Source organism: Micromys minutus (genome assembly GCF_963924665.1).
Source record: "Micromys minutus genome assembly, chromosome: 7".
In the NCBI taxonomy this organism is placed as follows: domain Eukaryota; kingdom Metazoa; phylum Chordata; class Mammalia; order Rodentia; family Muridae; genus Micromys; species Micromys minutus.
This window is the reverse complement of record NC_137976.1, coordinates 4974394-4998783: the sequence shown is the minus strand read 5'-3', so window position 1 is coordinate 4998783 and position 24390 is coordinate 4974394. Positions and strand designations below refer to the sequence as shown.

Below are 24390 nucleotides of genomic sequence, written 5' to 3'. Positions count from 1 at the left end.
TAGTTTTGGGTTTTAGGTTCCCAACTTTGGAAGGCAGTGAATGCTACTGACCTGAAAGAAAGTCACATTTTTCTCTGTGTGGCTTCTACCAGGACTCTAACCCCATTTCCTGCATGTGTGGGTGTTATGAAGACCACTTGCTGTAAATAAAAGCATGGAATTTGTCATCTTGGTCAAAGCACTTTCTGTCTGTGTGATTGGGAACATATATTTTCCCCTTTTTGATTTTGGTATTTAATCCTGATAATTGGCATTTGTGTTTTTTAAATAAGGTTGAGTGGATTAGCAAACAAATTATTCATGAAAGATTTAATGTGTGGGTTGACACATAAAGTAAGCCAGCAAACAAATCCTAGGAAGGTAGGGCTTAGCATCAGAGATGGCCCTTTCACATAACTAAGCTTTCCAGCCGAGTACTTATCCTGAGTGACCAACATGCGTGCTTATAAACACACGGACACTGGAAAGACTGGCATAGCACCTGCTCTCAGACTCTAGAACTCAGCATTCGCTATGATTAAAGTGCCAGCGTTATACAAAATCATGTTCTGAAAAGTGAAGCTTACACTAGAAATGTAACACGCTTGTGCACACACACACATGCACACACATACACACTGTTGTGTCACCTATTCACATTGAAAAGCAGTTAGCATCAGAGTCCCATGCTGGACTGGGCTGTCTGCCATCTTTCCTGACTGTCAGGCCTTTTGCCAGCCAGCCCTTCGTTCCACAAGCAAGCTTGCTTCTGTGACACTATTCAGTTCTAAGTGCTGGTCGATTTGAGAGAGGAAGCTCACGAGCAGAGAGTCCATGACAAGCAGGCTCAGGGGATGTGTCAGGTCAGTTGTGTGACACCTGACTGCCTTGTAGCAGGCTTCTCATGGGCTACAGCCTGGTGTGTGGTGCTCTTTCTTTCTCTGTAGTAAGGCTGTTTCTAGAGCCTGCTTTCCAGGGCTCCACTGACTTGTGCTTAGCCGATGATACAACCAAGTCCCGAGGTCTCATCTGTAAAGCACTTTAGCACCAGGCATGCTAGCACAGAGCTGTTGTCCTGACACTTGGGAGACAGACCGGGGTCACAAGTCAGAGGCCAGTGTAACCGACAGCATGGGACCCAGCCTCAGGGAAGAAAACAAAGATACCAAAACCTTAGTTCCTGGGGATCGAACCGCCCCTTGGAGGCATCTGCGAAAGAGCTCACATGAGCCCTGCACACCCATCCCTTCTACATTTTTATTCTGATGCAGAGCCCGGCTTATGCTGCCTACACTTCCCTTGAATTTTCCTCTTCCTCAACCTCCAGAGTAGCAGGGATTACAGAGCTTTGTCTGTCCTCTCTGTCCTCTTCCTCTCAATCCCACCCACCCCCACCCTGAAAAGAGGAAGTCATTCTAAGCATTTCAGCTGCCAAATGATCTCTGCCAGTTTCCTTCCCACTCCTTACTGAGGGGATTTCTAGGAGCTGTGTGTCTCTAGCTCTTCTTATAGGCTGGCGTTGCACACTCTGACCTAACTCCTTCAGAGAAGGGCTTTTCCTTCTTCATACTCTTCACTGGAAATCCGCTGGGAAGACAAACAGCCCTTACACATGAGTAGGCTCCGGCTCGAGTCCAGAAGCCAGTTACCTGGAATTCGATTTTCTGCTCATCTGTGTACATCCTGGAGTTAAGACTAGCTCTGTGGCAGTGTGGGCAGGACCGCCAGCTGCTGCAGACCCTGCAGAGGGATCAGCTGTGTCAGCCCATCCTATTCCTCTCCAGTGCTGAGGGCACACTGGCCTGGGGACCAGAGTGTGAGACTGGAAAAGCCGCCTTCATTACATCTTTAAAGCTTAGGCTCCGGGAGCTTCAGCATGGTCTGGAGTTACTAAGTAAGGGAAGCAGAGCTGGGGCTTGAAGGCAGCGTACACATTAGCCCGTGATCTCAGCAGGTCTCGTGTGAAAGTTCACATTGCTTTTTGGAGGCACTGCAGATGACCCGAGTTTCGGTTCCTAGCATCCAGACTGACTGCTGCCAAATGCCTGTAGTTCTAGTTCAAGGGATCTGACACCTGGTCTCCAAGGACACTGGTGTTTACATGTATGCTTAGATGCTCACCCACAATTGGAAATAAGCTGTTTTTAAAAAGTTAAGCCATACTTGATATGTTGGCGCATGCTTATATTCACAGCACTCTGAAGGTAGTAAAACAGGAAGAGCCAGAGTTTTAAGGCCAGGCTGGGCTACATGAGATCAGCTTCAAATATGAACCCCATGCCCCCCAGGAAGCAGACACTTAAAATCTCCTCTAAGGAGATGGAGAGATGGCTCAGTGGTTGAGAGCGCTTGCTGTTTTTTCAGAGGACATGGTGGCTCACAACTGTTTGTAACTCCAGTTCCAAAGGATGAAATGCCCTGCTCTGGCCTCGAAAGGCAGCAGCCATGTGTATGTGCCATGCACACATGCAGCCAAATAACCACACGCGTGAAATCAGTAAGATCACACACACGTGAAATCAGTAAGATCACCAAGACTCGCTGAGATGTCCAAGTCCAGCAAGAGCCCGCCTACTATGTCTCATTTCCTCTTTGCTCTCATCTCGGCCGACTCTTGTCTACAGCATCTACTGCAGAAGCTACCCTCTCTGTCCCTCACTGGGGTGGGTCTCTCTTTGCCTCAGGACCACTGTATTGGTGTGTCTTCCTCTGAAGTTGTAGAACCCACATAGCTGCTCACTGTCTTGCTGGTTTTAGTTTGTCATCCTGCAAAGAGGTACTCTGTGGTGAATCTGCCCTAACTCACTTACTTAGAGGTGAGTCTATCCCAGGGCCTAGAGAATGCTGGACAATGGGCTGGACCACTGAGACAAAGCTCCCCCGCTTCCCTCTGGTCGTGGTCACATCCAGAACCAGCCAAGCTAGTCTGATTTGTTCTAAACAAGAAGTTAGAGACTGTGTCTGTTCTTAATTTCTAGATAATGCTCACACTGTAGCAGGTGCACCCAAAGGGTGTGTGGTGTGTGTGTCTATGTCTGTGTGTGTGTGTATGTTTGTATGTCTGTGACTGTGTGTGTGTGGTTAATGAATGAATTTCCTGACTGGTCTAGTCTTCCTATTGCTTGGCCTTGCTTTTATGTTAGTGAGCACCAAATGGCGGATGAGTCGCCTGTGCCACCTTGACAAGGTTCTGAAAGCAGCAGTGCGTTCAGGGGGTGTGGGAGGTTCTCTCAGTCTGCTCCTCATCTCTGTTCTCACATCACAGCTTCTTGTTATTTTTATTGTTGTTTATTATTGTGGCTAAATGCAGGCACAGAATGGATAATGTGTGTTTGTGTGTAGTTTATTTCCTCTTTACATTAAGAGTACGCTATAAACCTACTTTAATTTTTGGCCCTTCTCACTTAATATATCGTGGAAGCCACTGATCATTCATTCCTTGTTTCCTTCTCAGCACACAGTGTTTGTGGGGGTAGCAGGCGTGCAGTCACGGTACTACGTGCTGTAGTGCTTCTGTCCTCTTTCCGTGTTAGGTTGTTTCCGGTGTGCTGTGATTTCTGTTAACATGGTGATTACAGCAAACACTGCTGTGAACTTAGCCGTGTGCTTATGTTGTTAGATGTACCTTCAGAGTCAGTCCACAAGCATGCGGTTGCTGGTTCTAAGTACATGATCATACGGCTCTCTTGCCACTTGGACTTGCAATTTTCCCACCAACAGTGTGAGAGTGTGCGTGATTCCTTCTGTCATGTCAGTTAGTTTTCTATTTCTGTGATAAAACACCATGGCCGACGCAGCTTACAGAGGACAGGTGTACTGTGGGCTCACAGGGTAAGAGCCATCACCACCACACTGGGGAAACTGGTCAGCCAGCAGCAGGCGTGGCAGCAGGAGCAGCTGAGGGCTCATATCTGTAACCACAAGCAGGAAACCGAGAGACCACACAGAGGAGGCTTTTAAACCTCAAAGCCCACCCATAGTGACATCCCACAAGGCCACACCTAAGCCTCCTCAAACAGGGCTGCCAACAGGAGACCAAGTGTTCAAATGCCAGAGACTGTGAGGGGCATTTATCACTCTAAGCTCCACACTGTATTTAGTATTTAGCAGCTCTGCTCCTGTCTCACCTGCCCCTTGTTAGGCACCACTTCTTATACATGGCTAACCTCTGATTCCAACGTTAATTTCTAGTCTTGTGCAACAGTTGCTTGCTGGGTTCACCATACACTTCTGCTGTATATTTGGTGTCAATATTGTCCAGACTTAATCTCCTTAGGAGGGATCAGAAGTTCTCTGGAGTTGTAACCCCAAGTGAATATGAAAAGGTGACAGCTAAAGTGTTTTGTTTGGCCAAACCCTTGAGCGGTGGAATGGCAGCTGCAGTAGCAGCTGGAGCCTGCAGGGTGCTGGGAGGGAGCTGGAGAGCTGGGCTTTGTGCTGGGCGTATTTCCAGAACTTCCTTTCAGCTCTGGTACTAGAGAGGTTTCATAGTTACGTTTTAATTCCAGGGGAAAGTCTGAGAACTGCAGACTTGGGGCTCAGCCTTATGTTAGACCCGTGCTGGGTGTCGAAATGCGCAGCCCCAAAACCAAGGGCTACATGTTTCCTCTCCCCTTGCCAAGAAGTGGAAAGAGTTTTAGAAGCACTAAATTATTCTAATTAAACTCTTATTTAAAAGTCTCTTCTTCCTTAACCCATTAAATTTTTCTAGTTTCCACCAACAATGCTTTTCAGGAGAAGTGTAGGGATGGAGGATGGGCATCTGCTTGGTCCTTTATTTAAACATAAATAAAACATGCCCATCACTGTTACCGGAACCTCTCTTGAAGCAGAGCGTGTTAAAATACTTTGCAAAAGGAGGAAAGGTTGCCACCTTGCTTGTGTCTTCAAGTCTGAAGGTTTTTACAAAACACAACAACTCACTGGACACCAGGTCCTGTCACGAATATAGATACAGAACCCAAGCAAGTAGACTTTCACAATATGTGAGTTTCACAAAACTTTGACCTGCTTGAGTTTAAGCCAGAGACACAGTAACCATTCAGGACCATGAGAGTCTGTCAACACTGGTATTTATGTCAGTAGATAAAGGCCAAAGCAAAACCTCATCAGTCCAGAAGATGTGGGTAAAGACTTGAGAAACAGAACTAAACAAACACGGGGGCCTGGGCTTCTCAGTGACTGTGGCGCTCAGCACCTGAGCTCTGTACAACATGGAAGCGATAATAATGCTAAAACTGGTTAAGGATCCAAGAGATACACACGCTCTGTGGCATCTTAGGGCCTGTAGTCCTAACACTTAAGGCAGGAGGAACTTTCTCTCTATGCAGAATAGCAGGCTAGCCTGGTCTACCTGCAACCCTGTCTTAAAAGCAAATAAACAAATAAGTAAGACCCATTACTAAGCGAAAGTCCTGATTAAAAGTTTAGTAAAACACTTAATCCATTTCTCTAAGCTCAGAACTAAGTGCAGATGTGTTCAGCAGTGTCTTTATATCTGAAGAGACTGGAGAAGATTGCTTAAAATATTACAGTATTGTTTCTCTACCTAGGTTACTGGACTAGTGGTACACTTAGAAGTCTGGTAATAAAATTAAGTGTAGCATAAATGACTTAATAAAAATTTGTGCATGTGTTTGAATCAGGGACTTATAAACACCTAAAAATATATATGCAGGGAAATATACTACTTACAATTCTGGTAAAAATGATAAAATTTCAAAGAATGTATTTATCAATAAAATTCATGAGTGCACATGCATGTGTGTATGCGTGGATATAGATGCACAGGTGTGTGCATGTGTCTGTGTGGAAGCCAAAGGTAATCTTTGGGTTTTGTTCCTTCAGAACTTTGTTCATGTCAAGCTTTGTCTACCTCCGTGTTTTATTTTTTATGTGTACGCATGCATACATTGGTCTCAGTATATGCCTTGTGTGTGTTCATGTGTGTATCTTGAGAGTTCAGAATAGGGTGTCAGGTTCCTTGGACCTGGAGTTTTTATCAGTATGACTGTTTTCCTAATATGTATATGTGCAACATGCATCACGTGTGTACAGCGCCTTGCTCTGGTACTTCTGACCCTTGCCAGGAGAGGGTATCAGATTTCTCCAAGAATTGGAATTACAGACAGTTGTAAGCAGGGAAGTGAACCTGGGTCCTCTTCAAGAGCAGCCAACAGTCCTAGCTGCTGAGCCATTGCTTTAGCCTCTGCATTCTGTTTCTGCCCCTGAGACAGGCTCTTTTACTGGGACCTGGGACCATCAATGGCTAAGATAAATGGCCAGCAAGGCCCTGGCAGATCTGCCTGCCTCACTTTCCTGCAGGTGAATCACAGGCATCCACCATCATGCCTGGCTTGTATGTGGGTGCTGGGTTTCAGGTTTCATGCTGCAAGCTCTGCTTGGCCAGCGTAGCTCTCTCCAGTACATGTAGAAAATGAGATAGTTAATATGGATCGAAAGTGTGGTACGTGTCTGGAAGAAGCATGGCTGCTCGTGGTCTAACATCCTACTACCAGCAGAAAATTAAAGTTAGGTTAAATATCAAAATGTAGCAAAACAAATCAAAGGCCAAAAATTGATAAAACAAATATTTTGTGTATAAAGGATATTATTTCTACATAGCACAGATCCACACAGAAATAGCAGACTAAACTTTTAAAACTCAACTAATTTTCAGTTAAATAGTTAATTTTCTGTGTATAGAAAATACTTCTAAACTGACAAGAAGAAGAAATATAATCTACCAGGAAACTTGGCAAAGTTTAGAGCAAGCGGTTTGTAGAACAATAAGTCCAAGCGTACAGGAAGTACAAGACAGTGAAGCTCACTGCAGGCGCAGAGAAAGTCGGTTTGTGAGGACCCAGGCTGTCGGCTCCTTCCTGCTTGAGGGTCTGTTTTCCCACATAGCTGTGCTGACTTCACTCTTTATCACTTTCAGAGAGCTTTAGTTTTTATCACAGGGCATGTTTATGCTCATGCTTTCATTTGAGGGTAAAGAAGAGAAGTCTGGAAAGTATTTTTATGTTGTCATGAGTATGCAGTTGGGTCAGTAGCAGCTCTAGTGCAGATCTCTGCACTTCCTGCCACTTGCTGCCCTCTCCATGGAGGACTCAGTACCAAGTCCGCTTGTCCATGGATGCTTGAGGTCCAGTGCCGAGTGTGCAGGGCAGGCTTCTACAACCACTTAACCTGGAGACTTTCACGGCACAGTAGTGTCTGGAATAGAATAGCATGCTCTGCCATTTCCCATGGACGGGAACGCCACAGAGTAAGTGGAATTTAATTGAACATCCCTAGAAATAACACTATTTCCAGATCTCACTTTAATAACATTTAATTACAGTGTAACTCATGAAACAAGTTTACTGTTGAGATTCCCATGTGTAATCCAATGGTTTGCAGAACTGTCATAGAATTGAGTCACCACCGTTCCCATCCAATTTTAGAGCATTTTTTATTAAAATAAAATGTCTTAAAAGGTAAGAAATCTTCACATTCGGCTGAAGGTTTCTCAGTGTCTGTATGGGTAAAGAATAACAGAGTGCAAGATGTGGTCATGTAAACTGTGCTGGGCTTTATTGTTCCCTGTAGCAGGTAAGATGTTTGATTGTCTTTGGTTCTCAGGAGGGGTGAAGGCGTCAGTCCCGGGGGCAGGGGGTAGTGGTGTTGAGGTTCTTTTGTGGTCTCAGCTGTCTCGAGTCTGTGCTGCTGTTTGCAGGGCTCTAGCTGACATGAATAACGACGGAAGGATGGATCAAGTGGAGTTTTCCATAGCCATGAAGCTTATCAAACTGAAGCTACAAGGATATCAGCTCCCCTCCACACTTCCTCCCGTCATGAAACAGCAACCCGTGGCTATTTCTAGTGCACCAGCATTTGGTATGTCTGAAATTACTTGGTTTCTATATTTTATTGTTGTTTTAAAAATGGATATGTTCCCTTTTCTCTCCTCAGAAATAGTGACATTCTTGGCTAGTGTTACCTGAATATTGACAGCCTTTAGAAAGATGTCACTGTCTCCCTTAGCCCTGGGTAAAGTCCTCAGGGTGGAAGAAGAGCATTCCACCTGCAGCACGAACCAGCTCACCCTCCACTGCTGCAGCTCTGCCTCCTGGCTCTTCACATTAACTCAGCTTTCCAGAGTCTTTATCTCTCCTTGTGTATAAATAGTTCCTTAAGACTGATATCTGCCTTTCATTTATTTATTTTTATTTTTGTTTTTTGAGATTATAACATTTGCCCCTTCCCTTTTCTCCATCTGAACCCTCTCATATACCTCTCCTAGCTCTTTTAAAATCATGGCCTCTCTTTTCATTGTGTGTGTATGTGTGTGTGTATGTGTGTTCCTAAGTATGTAAACTATAACCTGCTCAGTCTGTATAATGTTAATTATATTTCAGGGCTAACCACTGGGTAACCTGGTAACTTCCCTGGGGAAGATTATTTCTCCCACCCTCTGAATTCCTAGTTGCCTTATTTATGATTGAGGGCTCCTGCCCTCCTCCCTTCCACGTTAGCATGTCTGTTGTCATTGTCCTTCTTCAGCTCATGTTTAGACACTCATGTTGTTGAGATGCCGTGGGTGTGAATTTAGCATTTCCAGGGGACACAATCTCACAGAAACTCCCTGAGCTTCTTATAGTCTCCACAGTGATCCTGGAGCCTTAATGAACAGGACTCTACAGTAGGCAGATCTTTTAGGACTAGGCTCCACAACTCTGCGTTTTGATTGCATGAAGTTTTCTGTAATAGTCTTCCTCTGTTACAGAGAAAAAGTTGCCTTGGTAAGGGTGAGGACTACACTTCCCTATGGGTATGAGGACAAATATTTGGTATGTTTGATTTAGATTTTAATAAAGGGGCAGTTTCGCTTCTCCTCCAAGATCCGTGACTTCACTAGCTTCAGGTACTTGGCTAGGTTTCCAGTCCCAGGCGTCATTTTCCTCCAGTCGCGTGAGTCTTACATCCGGTGAGAGCTGTTGGTTAGCACTGATGTGTGTGCCGCTACTGCGCCCATAGTGTTACTATGCTAGTTCCTGTCACCGCTGTGGGACTGTTGGCTGCTTTCCTCCTTTGGAAGCTTGCATGGTGCCTTCTGGCACCTAAAGGTTCAGTAACCTCAGCATAGTGCTAATAAAGTTTCAAGGCAGCCTATGAAGAACATTATAAATTCAAATCATAATATTAAATGTCAATATTTTAGGGACGTTTTCCTACAAGGCTAGTTTTCTAATAGGAAGGCATGAGCTTGGGGAGATTGTTAGGTTGGTAGAACAAGGGTATGAGAAGAAACAAAGCTATGCAGGAGCCAAGTCTAGGAGGAGCACAAGTAGACCATGTAGTGACTGCAAAGCCATTGCCTCTGGGCCTGCGGTACTTAGCCTGCAGCTAGCCCCTCTGTGCAAGTAGACTCTGCACTGAATTCTGGAAGTTGTTCAAGAATTATGAATTGGAGCATATTTAGTTTTCTTTTGGACTTCTTCAAAAGGGAACTGCAAAGTGGAAAAAGAATCCATTTAAAAAAAAAAAAGATGTCCCATTTCTTCTTTTTCCCTAAATTCAGATGTAGTTCTTTCTTTGACAGTGAATTTGCTTTCTCTTTTCCTGCTCTGTGACTTTCAGTTTTGCTGACATTGATGTTCTTTTGAGGAACTTCTGAACTCACAGTTTTACAGGTGTTTATATCCCTTGCACTGCTACCAAGGGAACCCTGGCTGCCAGCCTGAGCCTTCACTCTTCCTTAGGCTCCTCCTGCTCCTTCTCCACTTGTTCTTATCTGATCTACCTTATCAACATTCTTGATTTAAGGAGAACAAACAAACCCTGGGGGCTTAAACCTGGTTAAACGTAATAGATGGCTGGGGGCTGTAGAGAAGGCTCAGCAGTTGATAGCACTGACCACTCCTCTAGAGGTCCTGAGTTCAATTCCCAGCAACCACATGGTGGCTCACAACCATCTGTAATGAGATCCAATATTCTCTTCTAGTGTGTCTGAAGACAGACATAAAATAAATCTTAAAAAAAAAAAAAATACAGCTAGCCTCCGGTTACTCAAAGACCTAGCATTCTTAGGTCTGCTCCCAGCTCAGTGTGTAACGACTTAGATTTGGATGATAATGCTAGTGAGCTCATTAGCCTGGCATGCTCTGACTTGGAGGGGAGTAGAACAGTCTTGCCATTGAGTAGAGCCTGAATAAGAGCTGTAAGCAGTGTCAGGGAGCAAGTGTCATGAAGGCATGAGGACTCAAGTCTTAGTGTGCTGTGTGTGTTTCATTGCTTGGGCATACGGAGTGGCACTATAAGGAGGTGGGGCCTTGTTGGAGGAAGTGTCATTACGAGGCAGACATTAAGGTCTTATGTACTCAAGCTACACCTAGTCTCCTGCTGCCTTCTGATCAAGAGCTCTGAGCTCCTTCTCTAGTCGGCCATGCTTCTCACTATGTTGATAATGGATGGGACCTCTGAAACTGTAAACCAGTCCCAGTTGAATGTTTTCTTTTATAAGAGTTGGCCATAGTGTCTCTTCACAGCAGTGGAAACCCTGACTAAAATGTGGCATTGAAAGGTGTGCTAAAGGGAAGGCACTGCCTGTGAATATGGAGAGCCTGAACATAGATGCTGAGCTCCTATAGCCACAAGTGAGTGATCCAAAGCCTGAACAGAGGTGTTGAGCTCCTATAGCCACAAATGAGCTGTTCCTGAGAGGTAAGGCAAGAACAGGAGAGGAAAATGGCAACTGAATTTGACCTGTGGGCATCTCAGTGACCTTATCCATGTAAGTGACTGAGAGGTCATTATACTGTTTGAGATCAGTGCCTGTGTGGGCTGGAAGAGGGCTTGAGTGTGAGGAGATGGTGGGAAGGTCAGCTGAGATACTCTTGCACGGTACAGAGCAGGAGGCCCCAGTGAGTACAGGATTCCAAGAATTAAGGATGAACATCATAGGAAGTGATGGCATCTAGATCCAGCCTCCAGTAAATATATTTAACCCGAAAAATCAGTCTGTAGTCAACAGAATCCTAGCACTTGGGAGACGGAGGCAGAAGGATTGCTGCAAAGTCAAGGCCAGCTTGGCCTATATAGTGAATTCCAGGCCATTCAGAGATACACAGAAAGACCTAGTCTCAGTGGACAAACAGAACATACTCAGTTGATGAGAGGAGGGTCATCTTTGCAGTTGGGTTGTTTTGCTTTTGTTGGCTTGCTGTGCTGGGGGCTCAAATCCTGGATCCTGCAGCCCTAGGCAGGTGTTCTGCCTCAGCTCTCAGTGAGGCTAAAACAATGAATGAGCTGGGAATGCAAATTCACGTCCAGCCTGGGCTGCAGAGACAGTCTCAAAGCTTTGTTTTTCTAAATGGCAAAATTGCAACATAAGAGTTTAACTTTGGAGACTTACTGGATGCTTTTGCCAGTTAGTGATTTTTTTTTAAAACTGTTAACCTAATTTTGTGTTGTCTTTTTTGGTAATATTTTGAGATAGTATTTATTATAAGATTTTTCTCAGCATCATTTTAAGGTTTCTTCCCCCCCCCCTTTTTTTTTAAGTTTGTAGTTCTAAAGGTGAGGTGTCTTGGAAGTTTGCCATTGTCAACATTTAAAGTCTTAAAAGATTTAGATTGAGTGTAATGTAATACAGCTATCAAGAATCTGGCAACAAATTAACCTGATACACATTGATATAAGTCAACATAAAATCACTCTGGTTCAGGTGAGATGTATGGTAAGGTGCTGATAGGTGGGTGTAGCCTGTAAACCACCCTCTGGATGTCTGTAAATCATAAACTTGTACCTGAGTTAGAAAGTTTCTTCTCTTTGTTATACTTTGAATACCTATAAGCATTGTTAGTGTCATCTGTGCAAAACGAGGAGCTGCACTTGGCATGTAGCTCAGGAAGAAAACATAGTTAGCATGCTTGTGGCCCCACATTCATCTGCTAGCCCAGGGGTAATAGATATCCATCAAAAATGCCAAAAAATTGGGGGAAACAATTGCCATCTCATTGCCAAGGGACAATTACTGTGTCAGTTTTTGAGAAAGCGTATTAGTTGGTAGTCTAGGAACACACCATGTCACCCAGGTTGGCATCTACTCCTGATCCTGCTTCAGCTTCCTGAGAGGTGAGAGTCTGTTTTAAAAAGTACACAAGCCACGTTCACTATAAGGAGAAGGAGATCTAAGGCACTGGGCAGAGTGGAGGGAGCGCATGTGAGGGCTGGAGTCTGGACCACCTGCACCTTTGAAAGCTGAGCCGCTGTTCCGGCTACTATGATTCCACACATGGGAGGGAGGGCAGGTCCCCACAGCAAGCTGAGTACAGCTCAAGGCCTGTCTCGGTAAAGGGAAAGTGATCCGCAGAGATACTCAAAGTTGGCTTTAGGGCAATACACATGCGTATGCGCACACACACATTCACACTTTCACACATTCCACACATGCATAAACATAAGGAGGAACTGTAAAAAGGAATACAAGGAAAATAGAAATGAATGTTTATCACAGTGCAGGAGGCAGAAGGTAGAAAATTGTCTATCTGCCATAACTGAGAAAGAGGAAGCAAAGTAGCAGGTCACCATTCCTAAGAAACTAGATCCAACCAATCTGAACAATGTGCCCGAAAGCCTTTGTGTGGAGCACAAAGGGATCTGCAGAAGGCCTGAAAAATCTGGAGCAGTCTGGTTTCCACAGCCTCCTGCTCCCACTGACTTATCTGGTGTGTGGAATCCTGGCTTTGATCTTTGACACCACAAAAGAAAAAAGAAAAGAAAAAGGAAAGGAAAGGAAAGAGACCCAAACCCCAGTCAGTCACTCTGATGCTTTCTGGTCACAAGCCCATAACGAGGTAAAGTAAGTGGGAGCAGAGTCAGAAGTGAACATCGAGGCCCTAAGGCGAGGGGAAGATGGGGGTGCTGGAGGAGGGTTGGGGGGGGGGGGTAGGGACCAGAAACTCTAGAAAGCAGGACTCAAATCCAAATGAGCAACCGAGGGTCATCCCACACCTAGTTATTATTAAAAAGCACTGTACAGCTGAGGCTACTCCACCTCCGTCTGCCCTAGTGGACAGTGATGCCACCTTTACAGCCAAGCGAGAGGATGCTGTGGATCTGATGCAGGGCTTCAGAGACCAACTTAAACCCAGGGCTTAAATATCCCAGAAACGAGGTCGAGCGAAGGATGAACATCAAACCTTTATCCTAAAAACAAAGGCAAAGCTAGAAGCGCCCCAGTGATACCATTCTGAAGAGAAATAAAACCTTCTTTAAAATTAGAAGAAAATGAAACAGTAGATATTTTAAAAAGGCTAGAAAAATGACAGATACCGGGATAAAAAATTGGATAGGAATTCATGAGGAATCTCCCACCAGGGAACAAAGCAACTGTACGGCAAATTTAGGACCATTATCTTGAAATAGGTCTGAAAGAGTGTGCCTAAGAATACCGACCTGAAAAGACCAACCCTAAGGTGTATTCTAATTTAAACATATTGGAGCACATAGAGGAAACCATGAGGACCATGAAGAAAAATAGAACAGCCTCAGGTGTTGGCGACAGTGTTTGCCGCAGAAGAAAACGGAGTGACATATTTAAGGTTCTTGGGAACAAGTGAGGCAAGGTATCTTAATGTCCTGAAAACTGCTTTTCAAATGGAACAAGCTTTTACCAACTTGTAAGGTCTCGTAGGGTATGCTGGTTCAGTATCTGTTACCAGTTACTTCTGTTGTTCATCTATCCATTCATCTCTCTGTTCTGTCTGTTCATCTATATACCTATCTTTCTCTTCTCCCTGTGCACTGAAAAGGTCTAAAAATAATGGTTGGTCCCAGCAACAGTGGCATCCCCAGATTGTGGACTAGAAATAGCATTTCTGATTCTAGACCTGAAATATGAACTATCCATGATGAACTTAGGTCTGTCCTTTGATAATGGTCAGTTCCTAACTGTCAAGGAACAGCAGAACAGCAATGGACCAACCTGGAGACATTGTGTTGCCCAGAGGAGGGAGTCAACGTTGATGTGCACTTAGGGTATTCTTACAGCAGTGTCTCACATGCTTAGGCTGGGCTTCAACTCCTGATCCTTTACGGCTGTGCACCACTACTCCTGGCTGTATGCTACAAGAATATTTTGCCTTATGAAAATCATGAAACTGTTAAAGTAGAGACAAAAATAAAAGATAAGACCAAAATTGCTTTAGCTCTGACTTCTTTTGTTGGTTAGAATATATCCATAAAGATATATTTCTCTCATTAAATATTTGGTTACTGTCGGGTGTATTATATTTTGGAAATGTAGGTAAAATGGCGGATTTGTTACTTCCCTTTATATTTAACACCTTTTCCTCCTTTTTTTTGTAAAGTTTATTATGTTTTAAGAACTTGCAAATAAATAAAAATAGCATGCAGAAATTAGAAATTAGCCAGACCCAAAGTCTATATAGTACATTTGTTGCCTTTGCATTTACTGCCATTACTGTTTTGTTTTATTTTAAACACAAGCTTCTGTAGCCTAAGCTGGCCTTAAACTCTCTATGTAGCGAGGGTAACCAAGGATTATAGTTCTCTGGATTGCAAGCATAACTCCACACATGGTTTGTGTCCTACTGGGATCGAACCCAGACTTCCTATATAGTAGGAGAACACTTTACTAACTGAGCTACATCTCTGACCCTAATGCTTTCCTTATTAATTCTCCTCCTGGTTAATTCCTCTCCAGGTTGAGTGCATAGTCTTCTTATTCTTCCTTAAAAGAAATAGTATGTGTTACACCGGAAACAGTCAGTGCTGACAGTGGGCCACATGAGCAGGACTCAAGGTCTTGTATTCTTAACATAAATTTTGTATTTTCCCATTGTTTAGCCTAAGGGTCTCTGTTTAAAAAAAAAAAAATATATATATATATATATGTATGTATGTATGTAATTTTTTGGTGCAGTGCTGTGTGTTGAAGCCAGATCTGTGTGTTACTCAAGAAAGCACTTACATGAACGGTACTCTCAATCCTGTAGCCATTTTATGTGGAAATATATTGTATCAGGAACAAGGTTTTCTTCCTCAAACTGTACTGGGTTAAATGTCATTAAGCATCACCATGTGGCTACTGAATTTTGCTGGGGCTTTTTTCTTCCAGGTATAGGAGGGATTGCTAGCATGCCACCTCTTACAGCTGTTGCTCCTGTGCCAATGGGCTCCATCCCAGTTGTTGGAATGTCTCCGCCCTTAGTATCTTCTGTCCCTCCAGCAGCAGTGCCTCCCCTGGCTAACGGGGCTCCTCCTGTCATACAGCCTCTGCCTGCATTTGCCCATCCTGGTACGTGCCTATGTAGAGACTTGATAAGTGTGCTTTCCACTTTCTGGATTTATCTAAGCGGTATTTATTACAGAGGAGGGGGTGGTAAATCTCCTATTTGATTCCTCATTTCCACCCAGCATGTGGCATTGCACATGCTAAGACTAGAAAGAAAGAAAGTAAATGCCATTATGGAACTTGAGTAACTCCCTAGCCAAAGAGAAACCCAGAGGTGAAAGCTGAGTTTAATTGCCTTCCAAAGACCCAATAAAGCAACGTGATGATCAGTATCTGAACATTCTGTGTTTCCAAGTATCAGCTACATGTTTTATTCTTTCACTTCCATGAATTGCTAATACACCAACCCATCCTGAGGAAGAGGGCGCAGTGAACGGGTAGAGTGAACTGGGCAGAATGGGAGATCAGTTAAATGGCCGAGCATATTAAGCTCACACTGCTAAACACTGGCTTACTTGAAGGAAAGGATATAGTTATTTTGGATCCTGGTTTAGCTAATTTCATTTTGAGACTTTATCAAAGTCTTTTCCTATAATTAAAGCATCAACTATAAATATAGATAGTCCCGGCCTAACAAATCATAGCGAATCAGCATATGGTATTTTTTTTAAAAAGCCATTTGGATATATCTGGATAATTTGAGCAGTACCCACAGCATAGGGTTTAGCATTATATTTATGTGTCTTGCTGCACCTGAGCAACCTGCACTTAGGTATGCCTGTGTGATTCTGGTGAGAGGAAGAGCTAATGGGCCTCTTCTGTCTGTCTGTTGCCATCCTTCATGTAAGACTGCACATGATAGCAGGCAACACAGTACATGCGATGTTCCCGTGGCACGAGCAGCCCGCACGCTCCGGCTTGTGGTCTTTTGCGCTGTGGCAGGGTTGAGGGTGGAGGCTATGGCTAGGGTCTCATCCGGTCAGATGAGAGCCACACACAGATCCGCCCTCCCTAGTGTCGCAAATTGTCTGGCCAGGACTGGGAAGCCTGTGACTTCTTGGCTGCCACAGCTAGAACTAATATTTTAGCTCCTTTGATGCCATCCTACTTGGAACACTACCTACAAAATGTGATACTAAATGTTCAGTGAAGAGTAAAATGTTACGGATGTCAGCCTTATGCTCAGTTGGGTGGTTCTCAGCAGAGCAAATAAATCCAGGAGTGTTAGAGTGTTTTTTTGGCAAGAAGACAGAGTATGGGGGGGGGGGGTGACTGTGACTCCATTCAGGAAGACAGTATGGGAGGAACTGTGACTCTGTGCTGGGGTAAAAGGAGGGTAGCCACTGCTTCAGAGTTACCACTCGGTGTTTAGATATTTTAAATAAGGGACATTTTTTTAACTTTTATAGAATTAAAATTATTCAATATTTTATTTTTTCAGCAGCCACATTGCCAAAGAGTTCTTCCTTCAGCAGATCTGGCCCCGGGTCACAGTTAAACACGAAATTACAGAAGGCACAGTCATTTGATGTCCCCAGGTAAGACTTCTTGGGCTTCTTTGTTTCTTTCTTTTTGTTTTTTAAATTTATTTATTTTATACAATGTAGCCATCTTCAGATACACCTGAAGAGGGAATCAGACTTCATTACAGATGGTTGTGAGCCACCATGTGGTTGCTGGGAATTGAACTCAGGACCTCTGAGAAGAGCAGTCAATGCTCTAACCACTGAGCCATCTCTCCAGCAAGACTGCTTGTATTTAATGAGGTTACTTAAAGCATTATTTGACTTAAGGAATTTTGTCCATCTTAGTTTTCTAGAAGATTGATTTTATGTTTTTGCCTGCTTATACCTACATGCGTTCATGTATGTATGTGTACCACATCCCTGATGCACTTGGAGGTCAGGAGAGGGTGTTAGATCCTCTGGAACTGAACTTACAGATGGTTGTGAACCACTGTCCAGCCCCCATCCTTTATTTTTACCTAGTTTAATTTGTAGAATGCTATTACACCACTTAAATTCTACGTGTTATTATAATTCATCATTTACTTACTGTGAAGATGACAAAGACCGTGCCATTTTTCCTAATTTTTTTAACACACAAATCTGGTAGTACAGGCTGACTGTTAAGAGACAGAAAACTTGACACATGTGAGGAGCTGTGTTCAGCAGCAGCACCAAAAAACCAGAATTGGATGGACTAGAACAGACTCTGGGGAGCTAGGAAAGCCAATTAATGATCTTGTATTAATCATTTAAAAGCTTATGAATTTTTTATGTGAGATTTGAGCCAAAGTTGGTCTTGCTTTTAATACTGTCATAGTCTCTTTGTCCATCTGCCTTAGTGGTAAAATAGTAGCAAATAGATTTTGAAGAAATAGGTTATTCAGATTAGTGTCCCGATCACATATGTGGCTCAAGATTGAGAGAATCTCTACAATCTCCTTGCTCATATGTGACCAACCATAATTTATGTTTCTTTTACTCCTTATTTTCTTCTAGGGCTGAGATTTAAGCTCAAAGTATGTTAAAATTCCTTTCTCTCTCAAGCTGTAGTTTTATGTGTTTTTAACTTTTTTCACATGATTTTGAATTCTGCCTTAAAATTGCTTTATAATCCTAGGATGACTGATATTAATAGTTAGCAAAAGTTAAGGCTTTTAGATAATTGAGTTTTCTACATGGGTGATCTTTTCAATAACGTGAAAGTGTGATTTCATAATCAGCTACCTAACTTTTGGGTAATGTGCTCCTTGAGTTTTCCTGTCTGCTTACACTGAGGTGGATCGCTGTTGCTTGATAGCGTAATCTGGGAGAGCGTCTCTGTGCAACTCCCTTTATCTTCACCGTGCAGGGGCAGATGGTTAGCTTTAGTAAACAGGCAGGGCTTGGCGCCAGCAAAGCATCAGTGAGACAAAATGAGACAGCTGTTGCAGAAGTACTTACAGCAGCATCCATGGTAAGTGTTTTCATTATGAACTTACAGGAAGCTAAGAGTTGTATGACTCCTTTCACACGTTGATAGTTGACTCCCAGGACTTTACATAGTGAGTGTGACCACATGGACACCGCAGATGTTAATAGATGATAACTAAAACTTCAGTGTGATTTGGTGTATGTGGCATGACTCTCTGTAAGCATGAAAGGAGATTACATACAGAGTCTTACTGCCTTTCACATGGAACTCCACCTTCTCTGTCTGCATTGTGTTGAAATTATTTGACGAGACATGAGTCTCTTACAAATGTTCTGTGTCAGCGTGATACTTGTGTGGTCTGTGGCATGTGCAGAAGGATTTGCCAGGGGTAAGTCACTGTACGCAGGGTTTCCTCAGGTCAGTGTTGGATCGCAGTGAAGAAAGGGGACCAAGCTCCATGACTGCTCCCCTGGTTTGCCAGGGCCCGGACATACCCTGTTTCCTCTCATTTAAACCTCCCAGCAGGAAATATTTGACTTCATTAAGAAGTGGATCCTAGGGACAGTAAGACAGCTCAGAGGGTAAGAGTGCCTCTAAATCTGAGGGCCTGGGTTCCGTTCCCAAGACCCATGGGGTGAACAGAGAGAACCAACTCCTGCACATGGTCATGTCATGTATGTATTCTCTCTCTTCACTCACACTCACACACACTCACACACACACACACACACACACACACACACACACGCCTCAAGTAGATAAATAAATGGAAAAACAAAAAAGGAATGAGTCTATGTTTGATAATTTGTTGTAGAAAAAGGTAAGTATTTTGAAGTATACTTTGTAAAAAGCAGTTGTCAGCATTGCTTTTTAACTAAAGGATAAATTCCTGAATGCTTAGGAAACCTGGGCAGTATATAATGCCTCAGTTCTGGGAATATTTTCCATATGTTACAGGAACTTTGAATTATTAAATAATATCTAGAACTGAGATGGTCACCTGATTTAAAGATTTCCTTTATATGTGTGTGCCTATTTATGCCGTATGAGTGCAGATGCTCTCAGAAGCCAGGAGAAGGTGTTGAATCCCATGAGCTGAATCACAGGGAGCTGTGGGCTGTGTGACATGGGTGCTGGCAGCTGGACCTGTGTCCTCTGGGAGCCAGCGCTCTAACTGCTGGTGGTCTCTCCAGAAGATGTCTGTACTGACGTGCAGAAGCACTGTGTGTGGCTTAGGGGCAGGACTGTCCCTCCACAGCCCTGGGTTTGACCCCAACCCACCAGGAGGGAAACGGAAACACCACCAACCTTACACCAAGTCTGAACCCCAGCACTCTTTCTCACAGTGCACCTCCCTCTCCTTTCCTCTTTCTTCACAGCGCCCCTCCAGCAGCAGAATGGGCTGTGCCTCAGTCATCAAGACTGAAGTACAGGCAATTATTCAACAGCCACGACAAAACCATGAGCGGACACTTAACAGGTATGTGCAGATGAAAATGTAATGACACATAGCCCTCGCTTTAAATACAGCTTGTTTCTAGATACTGAGTCAAGAAAGTGTTTTTTCTAATGTCTTCTCTATTTCCTTATTTCTAGCTAGGGTTCATTGTCTCTGTTCAAGTTTTTTTTCAAGTCCTGGTAACTGTCCACATTACCTTATCTCCTCTGCTCCTAGTAAAGTAGAGCACAGGCCTGGGCAGCAGCAGAGAAGGAGCTGTGCACAGGACATCCCGAGCTCCTCACCTGTGCCTCTGTGTGGAAGAGGCTGTTCCCTCACTCAGGAGTGGAGGCTGGATGAAGGGTGACATTTGTGGGAGGAGGGAATTCTGCTGTCCCAATTGCCTGATGCTCATTTCTTTGGTATCATTTCTTCATCTGTGAAAGGCTAAGAATTAATTTTCAGGATCTTGGTGAGTTTTCTAAAGCATGTTATATAAAAAGCGTAATCTTTAATGAAGATGAATAGAGACCTCTCATGAACCATCCAGCCCTGACAGGTGCACAGGAAAGGACAGGGAGCCATTCAGCAGAGAACACAGAACAGTTTCTAAGACTTGAGTCCTGTCTACTAGCATTTTATTAAGACATGGTCATGGTCGACTCTATCTTTACACAGCCGAGCTTCACCCAGTGGCAAAGGCACCTTGTGGCAGAGGGCGCAGCTCACGGACAAATTGCTTGCACAGCCTGTGTGGCTTCATCTGTCACACAGAACATTATACATCGTGGTTCTTTGTACTGCTTTGCTATTGCCTATGATCATAATTTTTACTCCAGATGAGAAAAAAATGGCTTGTTTTTTAAACGACTGGTTGAGGCCTTTAGGCTACTCTACTCTGGAACCCTGTCTCCATGATAGATAAACACATTCACCTAAAGGGCCAGATAGAAAATGCTAATCAGTTCTCTACATACCACAGTTTTCTGAGAGCAGCTCTTGGTATTTTTAGGTAGCATAAACACGCACATGCATGTGTGTGTGCCTTTGCAGGCAATGAAAAAAATACTTGTTAATGTCACTTTGAGAGGGTATCTTTGACTCCATGCTCCATACACACTCAATGTTTCTAGAGAACATTATTGGTATTAGTTGGTATTAGTGTTCTGTTGTGAAGTGGTTTAGAATTTTTTCATGTTGAGATGTATTTTTTATGAGTGATGAAGGTATTATCTTTATTCTGAAGATATAACCTAGACAGTTGAACATAAAACTTCTTAATCTAGTCGAGTAGTTTCAACCCTACAGTTGTAATGGTCTTGTGTTCTGAACCCCAGGTCAGTGACTTGGAGGAGGCTCTAGGCTGCACTTGTCTGTCATTCCTGGCTTACAGGTGTTACCAGTTTTAGTTTATTAGACGCACTGATGAACCTAAGAACATACACATAGAAAGAGATTATGCAAACTGAGCAGGTTATAATTATTTAGGAATTTCGTGTACTTATGTAACGTGAACATATGTATAAATACACACATATACATATGTAACAACAATTATGGAAGAAAGGGAAGGGACAAAGGATATAATGATATTGTAATATCAGTATATTTAAGAATATATCATGATGAAACAACAAATAAATCAGAAAGAGTAGATTCTATACAATTCTTTCAAGAATTGCACATATCCTGCAGCCGAACTGGCCCAGGGCTGGTGTGTGTCCCATAGTGTGTTCTGAATGGATCCCCATCAGCATCCTGCTCTATTTTCACAAAGGTCTTGGTGTCTTCAAGTTCTGGTTCCGTAGAGAGTGTTTGGAATGCTAGCTGGCCCATCGGAAGAATGACCCTTACTTCTCCCGAGCATTTCCCGGTGATTTTACTGACACAGCCAGCTAGACACACACTTCTTTCCTCTCACCTAATTTGATATATATTATCCTGTGCTTTCCAAACACAAGCCTGCAGTGCTCTGTGTAGGGTTGAGGCTTGGGAGGTTTCCTCCATCCTCATGAGCTTGTCTATTGATGTTATTCTTGTTCAGCTGATAAGCCTGAAACACATATGTAAACAATATTATAGGAACTGAGCAGGTATAATTATCTAGGAATTTGTTACATAAATATGTAATGTATACACACATGTAACAATTAGGGAGGAAAGGTAAGGGACAAGTGTAACAATGTTGAAATATAAAAGAGTACATAAGTTCTACCATGATGAAAGACAACACTGACCAGAGAGAGCTAGCTGACCCTGCAGGTGTGTGGCTGCCGTGGAAATTCTGTGACTGTGTTAGTGCTGGGTTGTGTTCTGAAATGTGAGTACACCGTATGGTTATGTATTGGTTAAGTGTGAGAGCCAGTGTTAGTCTCCCTCCGCAGGCATGCAGGCAGGTGATGGAGTTTGTGGAGTTGAGATTTCAGTTGTCTCTGAGAGCCTCCCACAGGCAGTACTCTAACACCGATGCCCTGTTGTGTCTGTACACTTGCTGCTACGGACTTCTGTCCCATCAAAGCTCAGTTCTGGCTTCGTTAAAATCCTATCTAAGTTATTGGATCTATTTTAATGTTTAGAGATAGTTGTGATCTTCCAGGGCAGGGAGCAATAAACTTTGCTGTGAGGAGTAAGGTCGTCCGCACTGTAGGCTCATGGCTTTGACAGTGTGTCCCCAAGCTGGTTGTCATCCTGAGCTGAGTGAGCAGAAAGTCAGTAAGTGTTTATAAGTGCATGAGCAGGCCTGGCTGGCATGGCTCATCGTTGCCAGATCTTTCCTTGCAGAGGTAAGGTTTCACTAATGGACTGGAGTGCAGGTCTGCTGCTGCCTGGGTAGACAGTTCTCCACAGTCACCGTGTGCTTTGCCTGTGCTGTGGACAGAGCTGTAACAAGTAAAGGACACCGCCTCGGACTTTGTTCCGTTTTCATGTCGCAAGCTGTCTGAATAGTGTTAAGGACTAAAGAACGTGGTCAGCAAACCTTCACTTCAGGATACCAAAGCAACTTGAGACTCTACCTTAATCAGAAAAATTATTCAACGCTTAAGTACTCCCAACACTCCCGAGTATGAGTGTGTGTTTGCCAAAACAGACTGCTTACCCTTCATAAGAACCCTAATCTGGAAGCTGCCTGAATGGCTCTGAAGTCTAGTGGATAATTGTGACATAATCCCACAGTGATGAAGTGTGCAGCCATGTGTAATACACTGAGCAGAGCTAGCCAGGCCTACAGAAGCATTAGACATTGACTTCTTGCTAGGAGAGTCAAAGAGGAGAGGGAAGGGCCGTTCCCGAGGTGCAAGGTGAACTCTGACAGTCAAGGTAGAAAATGCTTTCTAGGAAAAGATACACATTGTATGTGTTGCAATAAAAATTTTTAAAAGTTCTGTTGCTATCCGTTCTGTGGCCTCACTCCGTGGGACCTCTCACTCTGGGAACCACTCCAATGTGGAGCCGAAAACACACAATCTGCAAACCGGGCTCTCCACTCGTTCCCTTCCCAGGGGTTCACTGCACCGCCCCAGCTCTGCTGTCCTGGGTTGTCCACCACCGCCCCAGCATGTCGTTTCCACTTTGGTGTGTTGTTGCCACACCTTACATACACACATCCCAATGCCGTGGTAGTGCATCCTGCCACTCTTTGAACTCAATTTTAAGTTGCCACATCAAAGAGAACACCAAAATACTCTGATCCAATTGGTATGATATAATTTGCCACCTAAATAAGTCAAATGATCCTGTACAGTTCCGTCCCATCCCTTATAAAATATTCATAACAACCTTATCCATATAGAGATTTGCCAAGAGAAACATCCACGTCTGCTCTCATGTTGCCCTTTCTTTAATCTCCTGCTTTCTCCCCTTCCGCCTTACCAAAACTGTCCCCTCCCACTCTCTCCTGTCCAATCATGTATCTCTTTGTATGGTGACATCATCCTACAGTGTGTGTTTGCATGTGTCCATTAATGTGCACTCTTCTGCCAGGGTGTTATATGTAACTATAACCATGGAAACTAGCACCTGCTGGGTACTGTGCATGGGTGCCAAACTCCGTGTTACTGTTCCTTACATTGGTGACAGATGTGCTCAAAAGCCTGTGAGTGAGGAGCTGCCACTCCCCCAGCCCTGCTCCCCCAGCAATGCAGCCTTCAGCATCTTACTGGTTAGGATGCTTCCCTATATTTGGGGATATGACAGCCTCTGCTCCTGGCTGAGCAAGAACATGTCCACCCCTGTGTTTTACAGTCAGGTGACATTTGGGAAGTAATGGAGACCTGAGGTTTATGCACAGGAAAGGAATCTTGACATTTCTTGGTCCATGGGTGTTTCTGGAACTCCACCTTTGACTGGCCCAGCACTGTCTGACCACCTGAATCTGACGCCCCTGTGCTTTCTGTGTCTTCCCTTGTGCTGGAGCTTCATCTCCTGTCCCAGATTGTGCATGGAAGGAGTGCAGTTGTGAGGCTGCAGGACCTGTGTCTGGACTCTGGCAATGTTTGACTCATCTCTGTGTCCTCTTTCGGTTTCTGGTTAGGTCCCCAGGCAAGAACTATTCTCATGCAATCAAGTTTACCCCAGGCTCAGCTGGCTTCAATATGGTAAGGAAGTGCAAGTTCCTTGGTTTGTATAAAGTAGAAACTTACTTAGGGTGGGTTTTCCTCGTGGGATTTGAGATTCACATCCTTATTTAGAGAGGATGGAATATGCTTAGTTTTTACTGAGCTGTGACAATTACTGCTCTTCAGTGACAGGAACAATAACACAACACGCCCCAAGAACCTTAGGTATAGCTCAACAATTATTTTTTTCTTTT

At 43.8% G+C, this 24390-nt stretch overlaps 1 protein-coding gene across 2 annotated transcripts in view; it reads left to right on the top strand.

The window, feature by feature from the left end:
- ITSN1 (intersectin 1) overlaps positions 1-24390 on the top strand; it is a gene marked incomplete at its 3' end in the record, with an annotated part of 162665 nt that overhangs the window by 49704 nt on the left and 88571 nt on the right. For both annotated transcript variants that reach the window (XM_080919323.1, XM_080919324.1), the window contains exons 5-9: positions 7700-7860; positions 15107-15286; positions 16665-16761; positions 19522-19622; positions 24112-24175. In XM_080919323.1, the coding sequence (XP_080775449.1) occupies positions 7700-7860; positions 15107-15286; positions 16665-16761; positions 19522-19622; positions 24112-24175 (603 nt within the window). The remainder of the gene's footprint in view (positions 1-7699; positions 7861-15106; positions 15287-16664; positions 16762-19521; positions 19623-24111; positions 24176-24390) is intronic.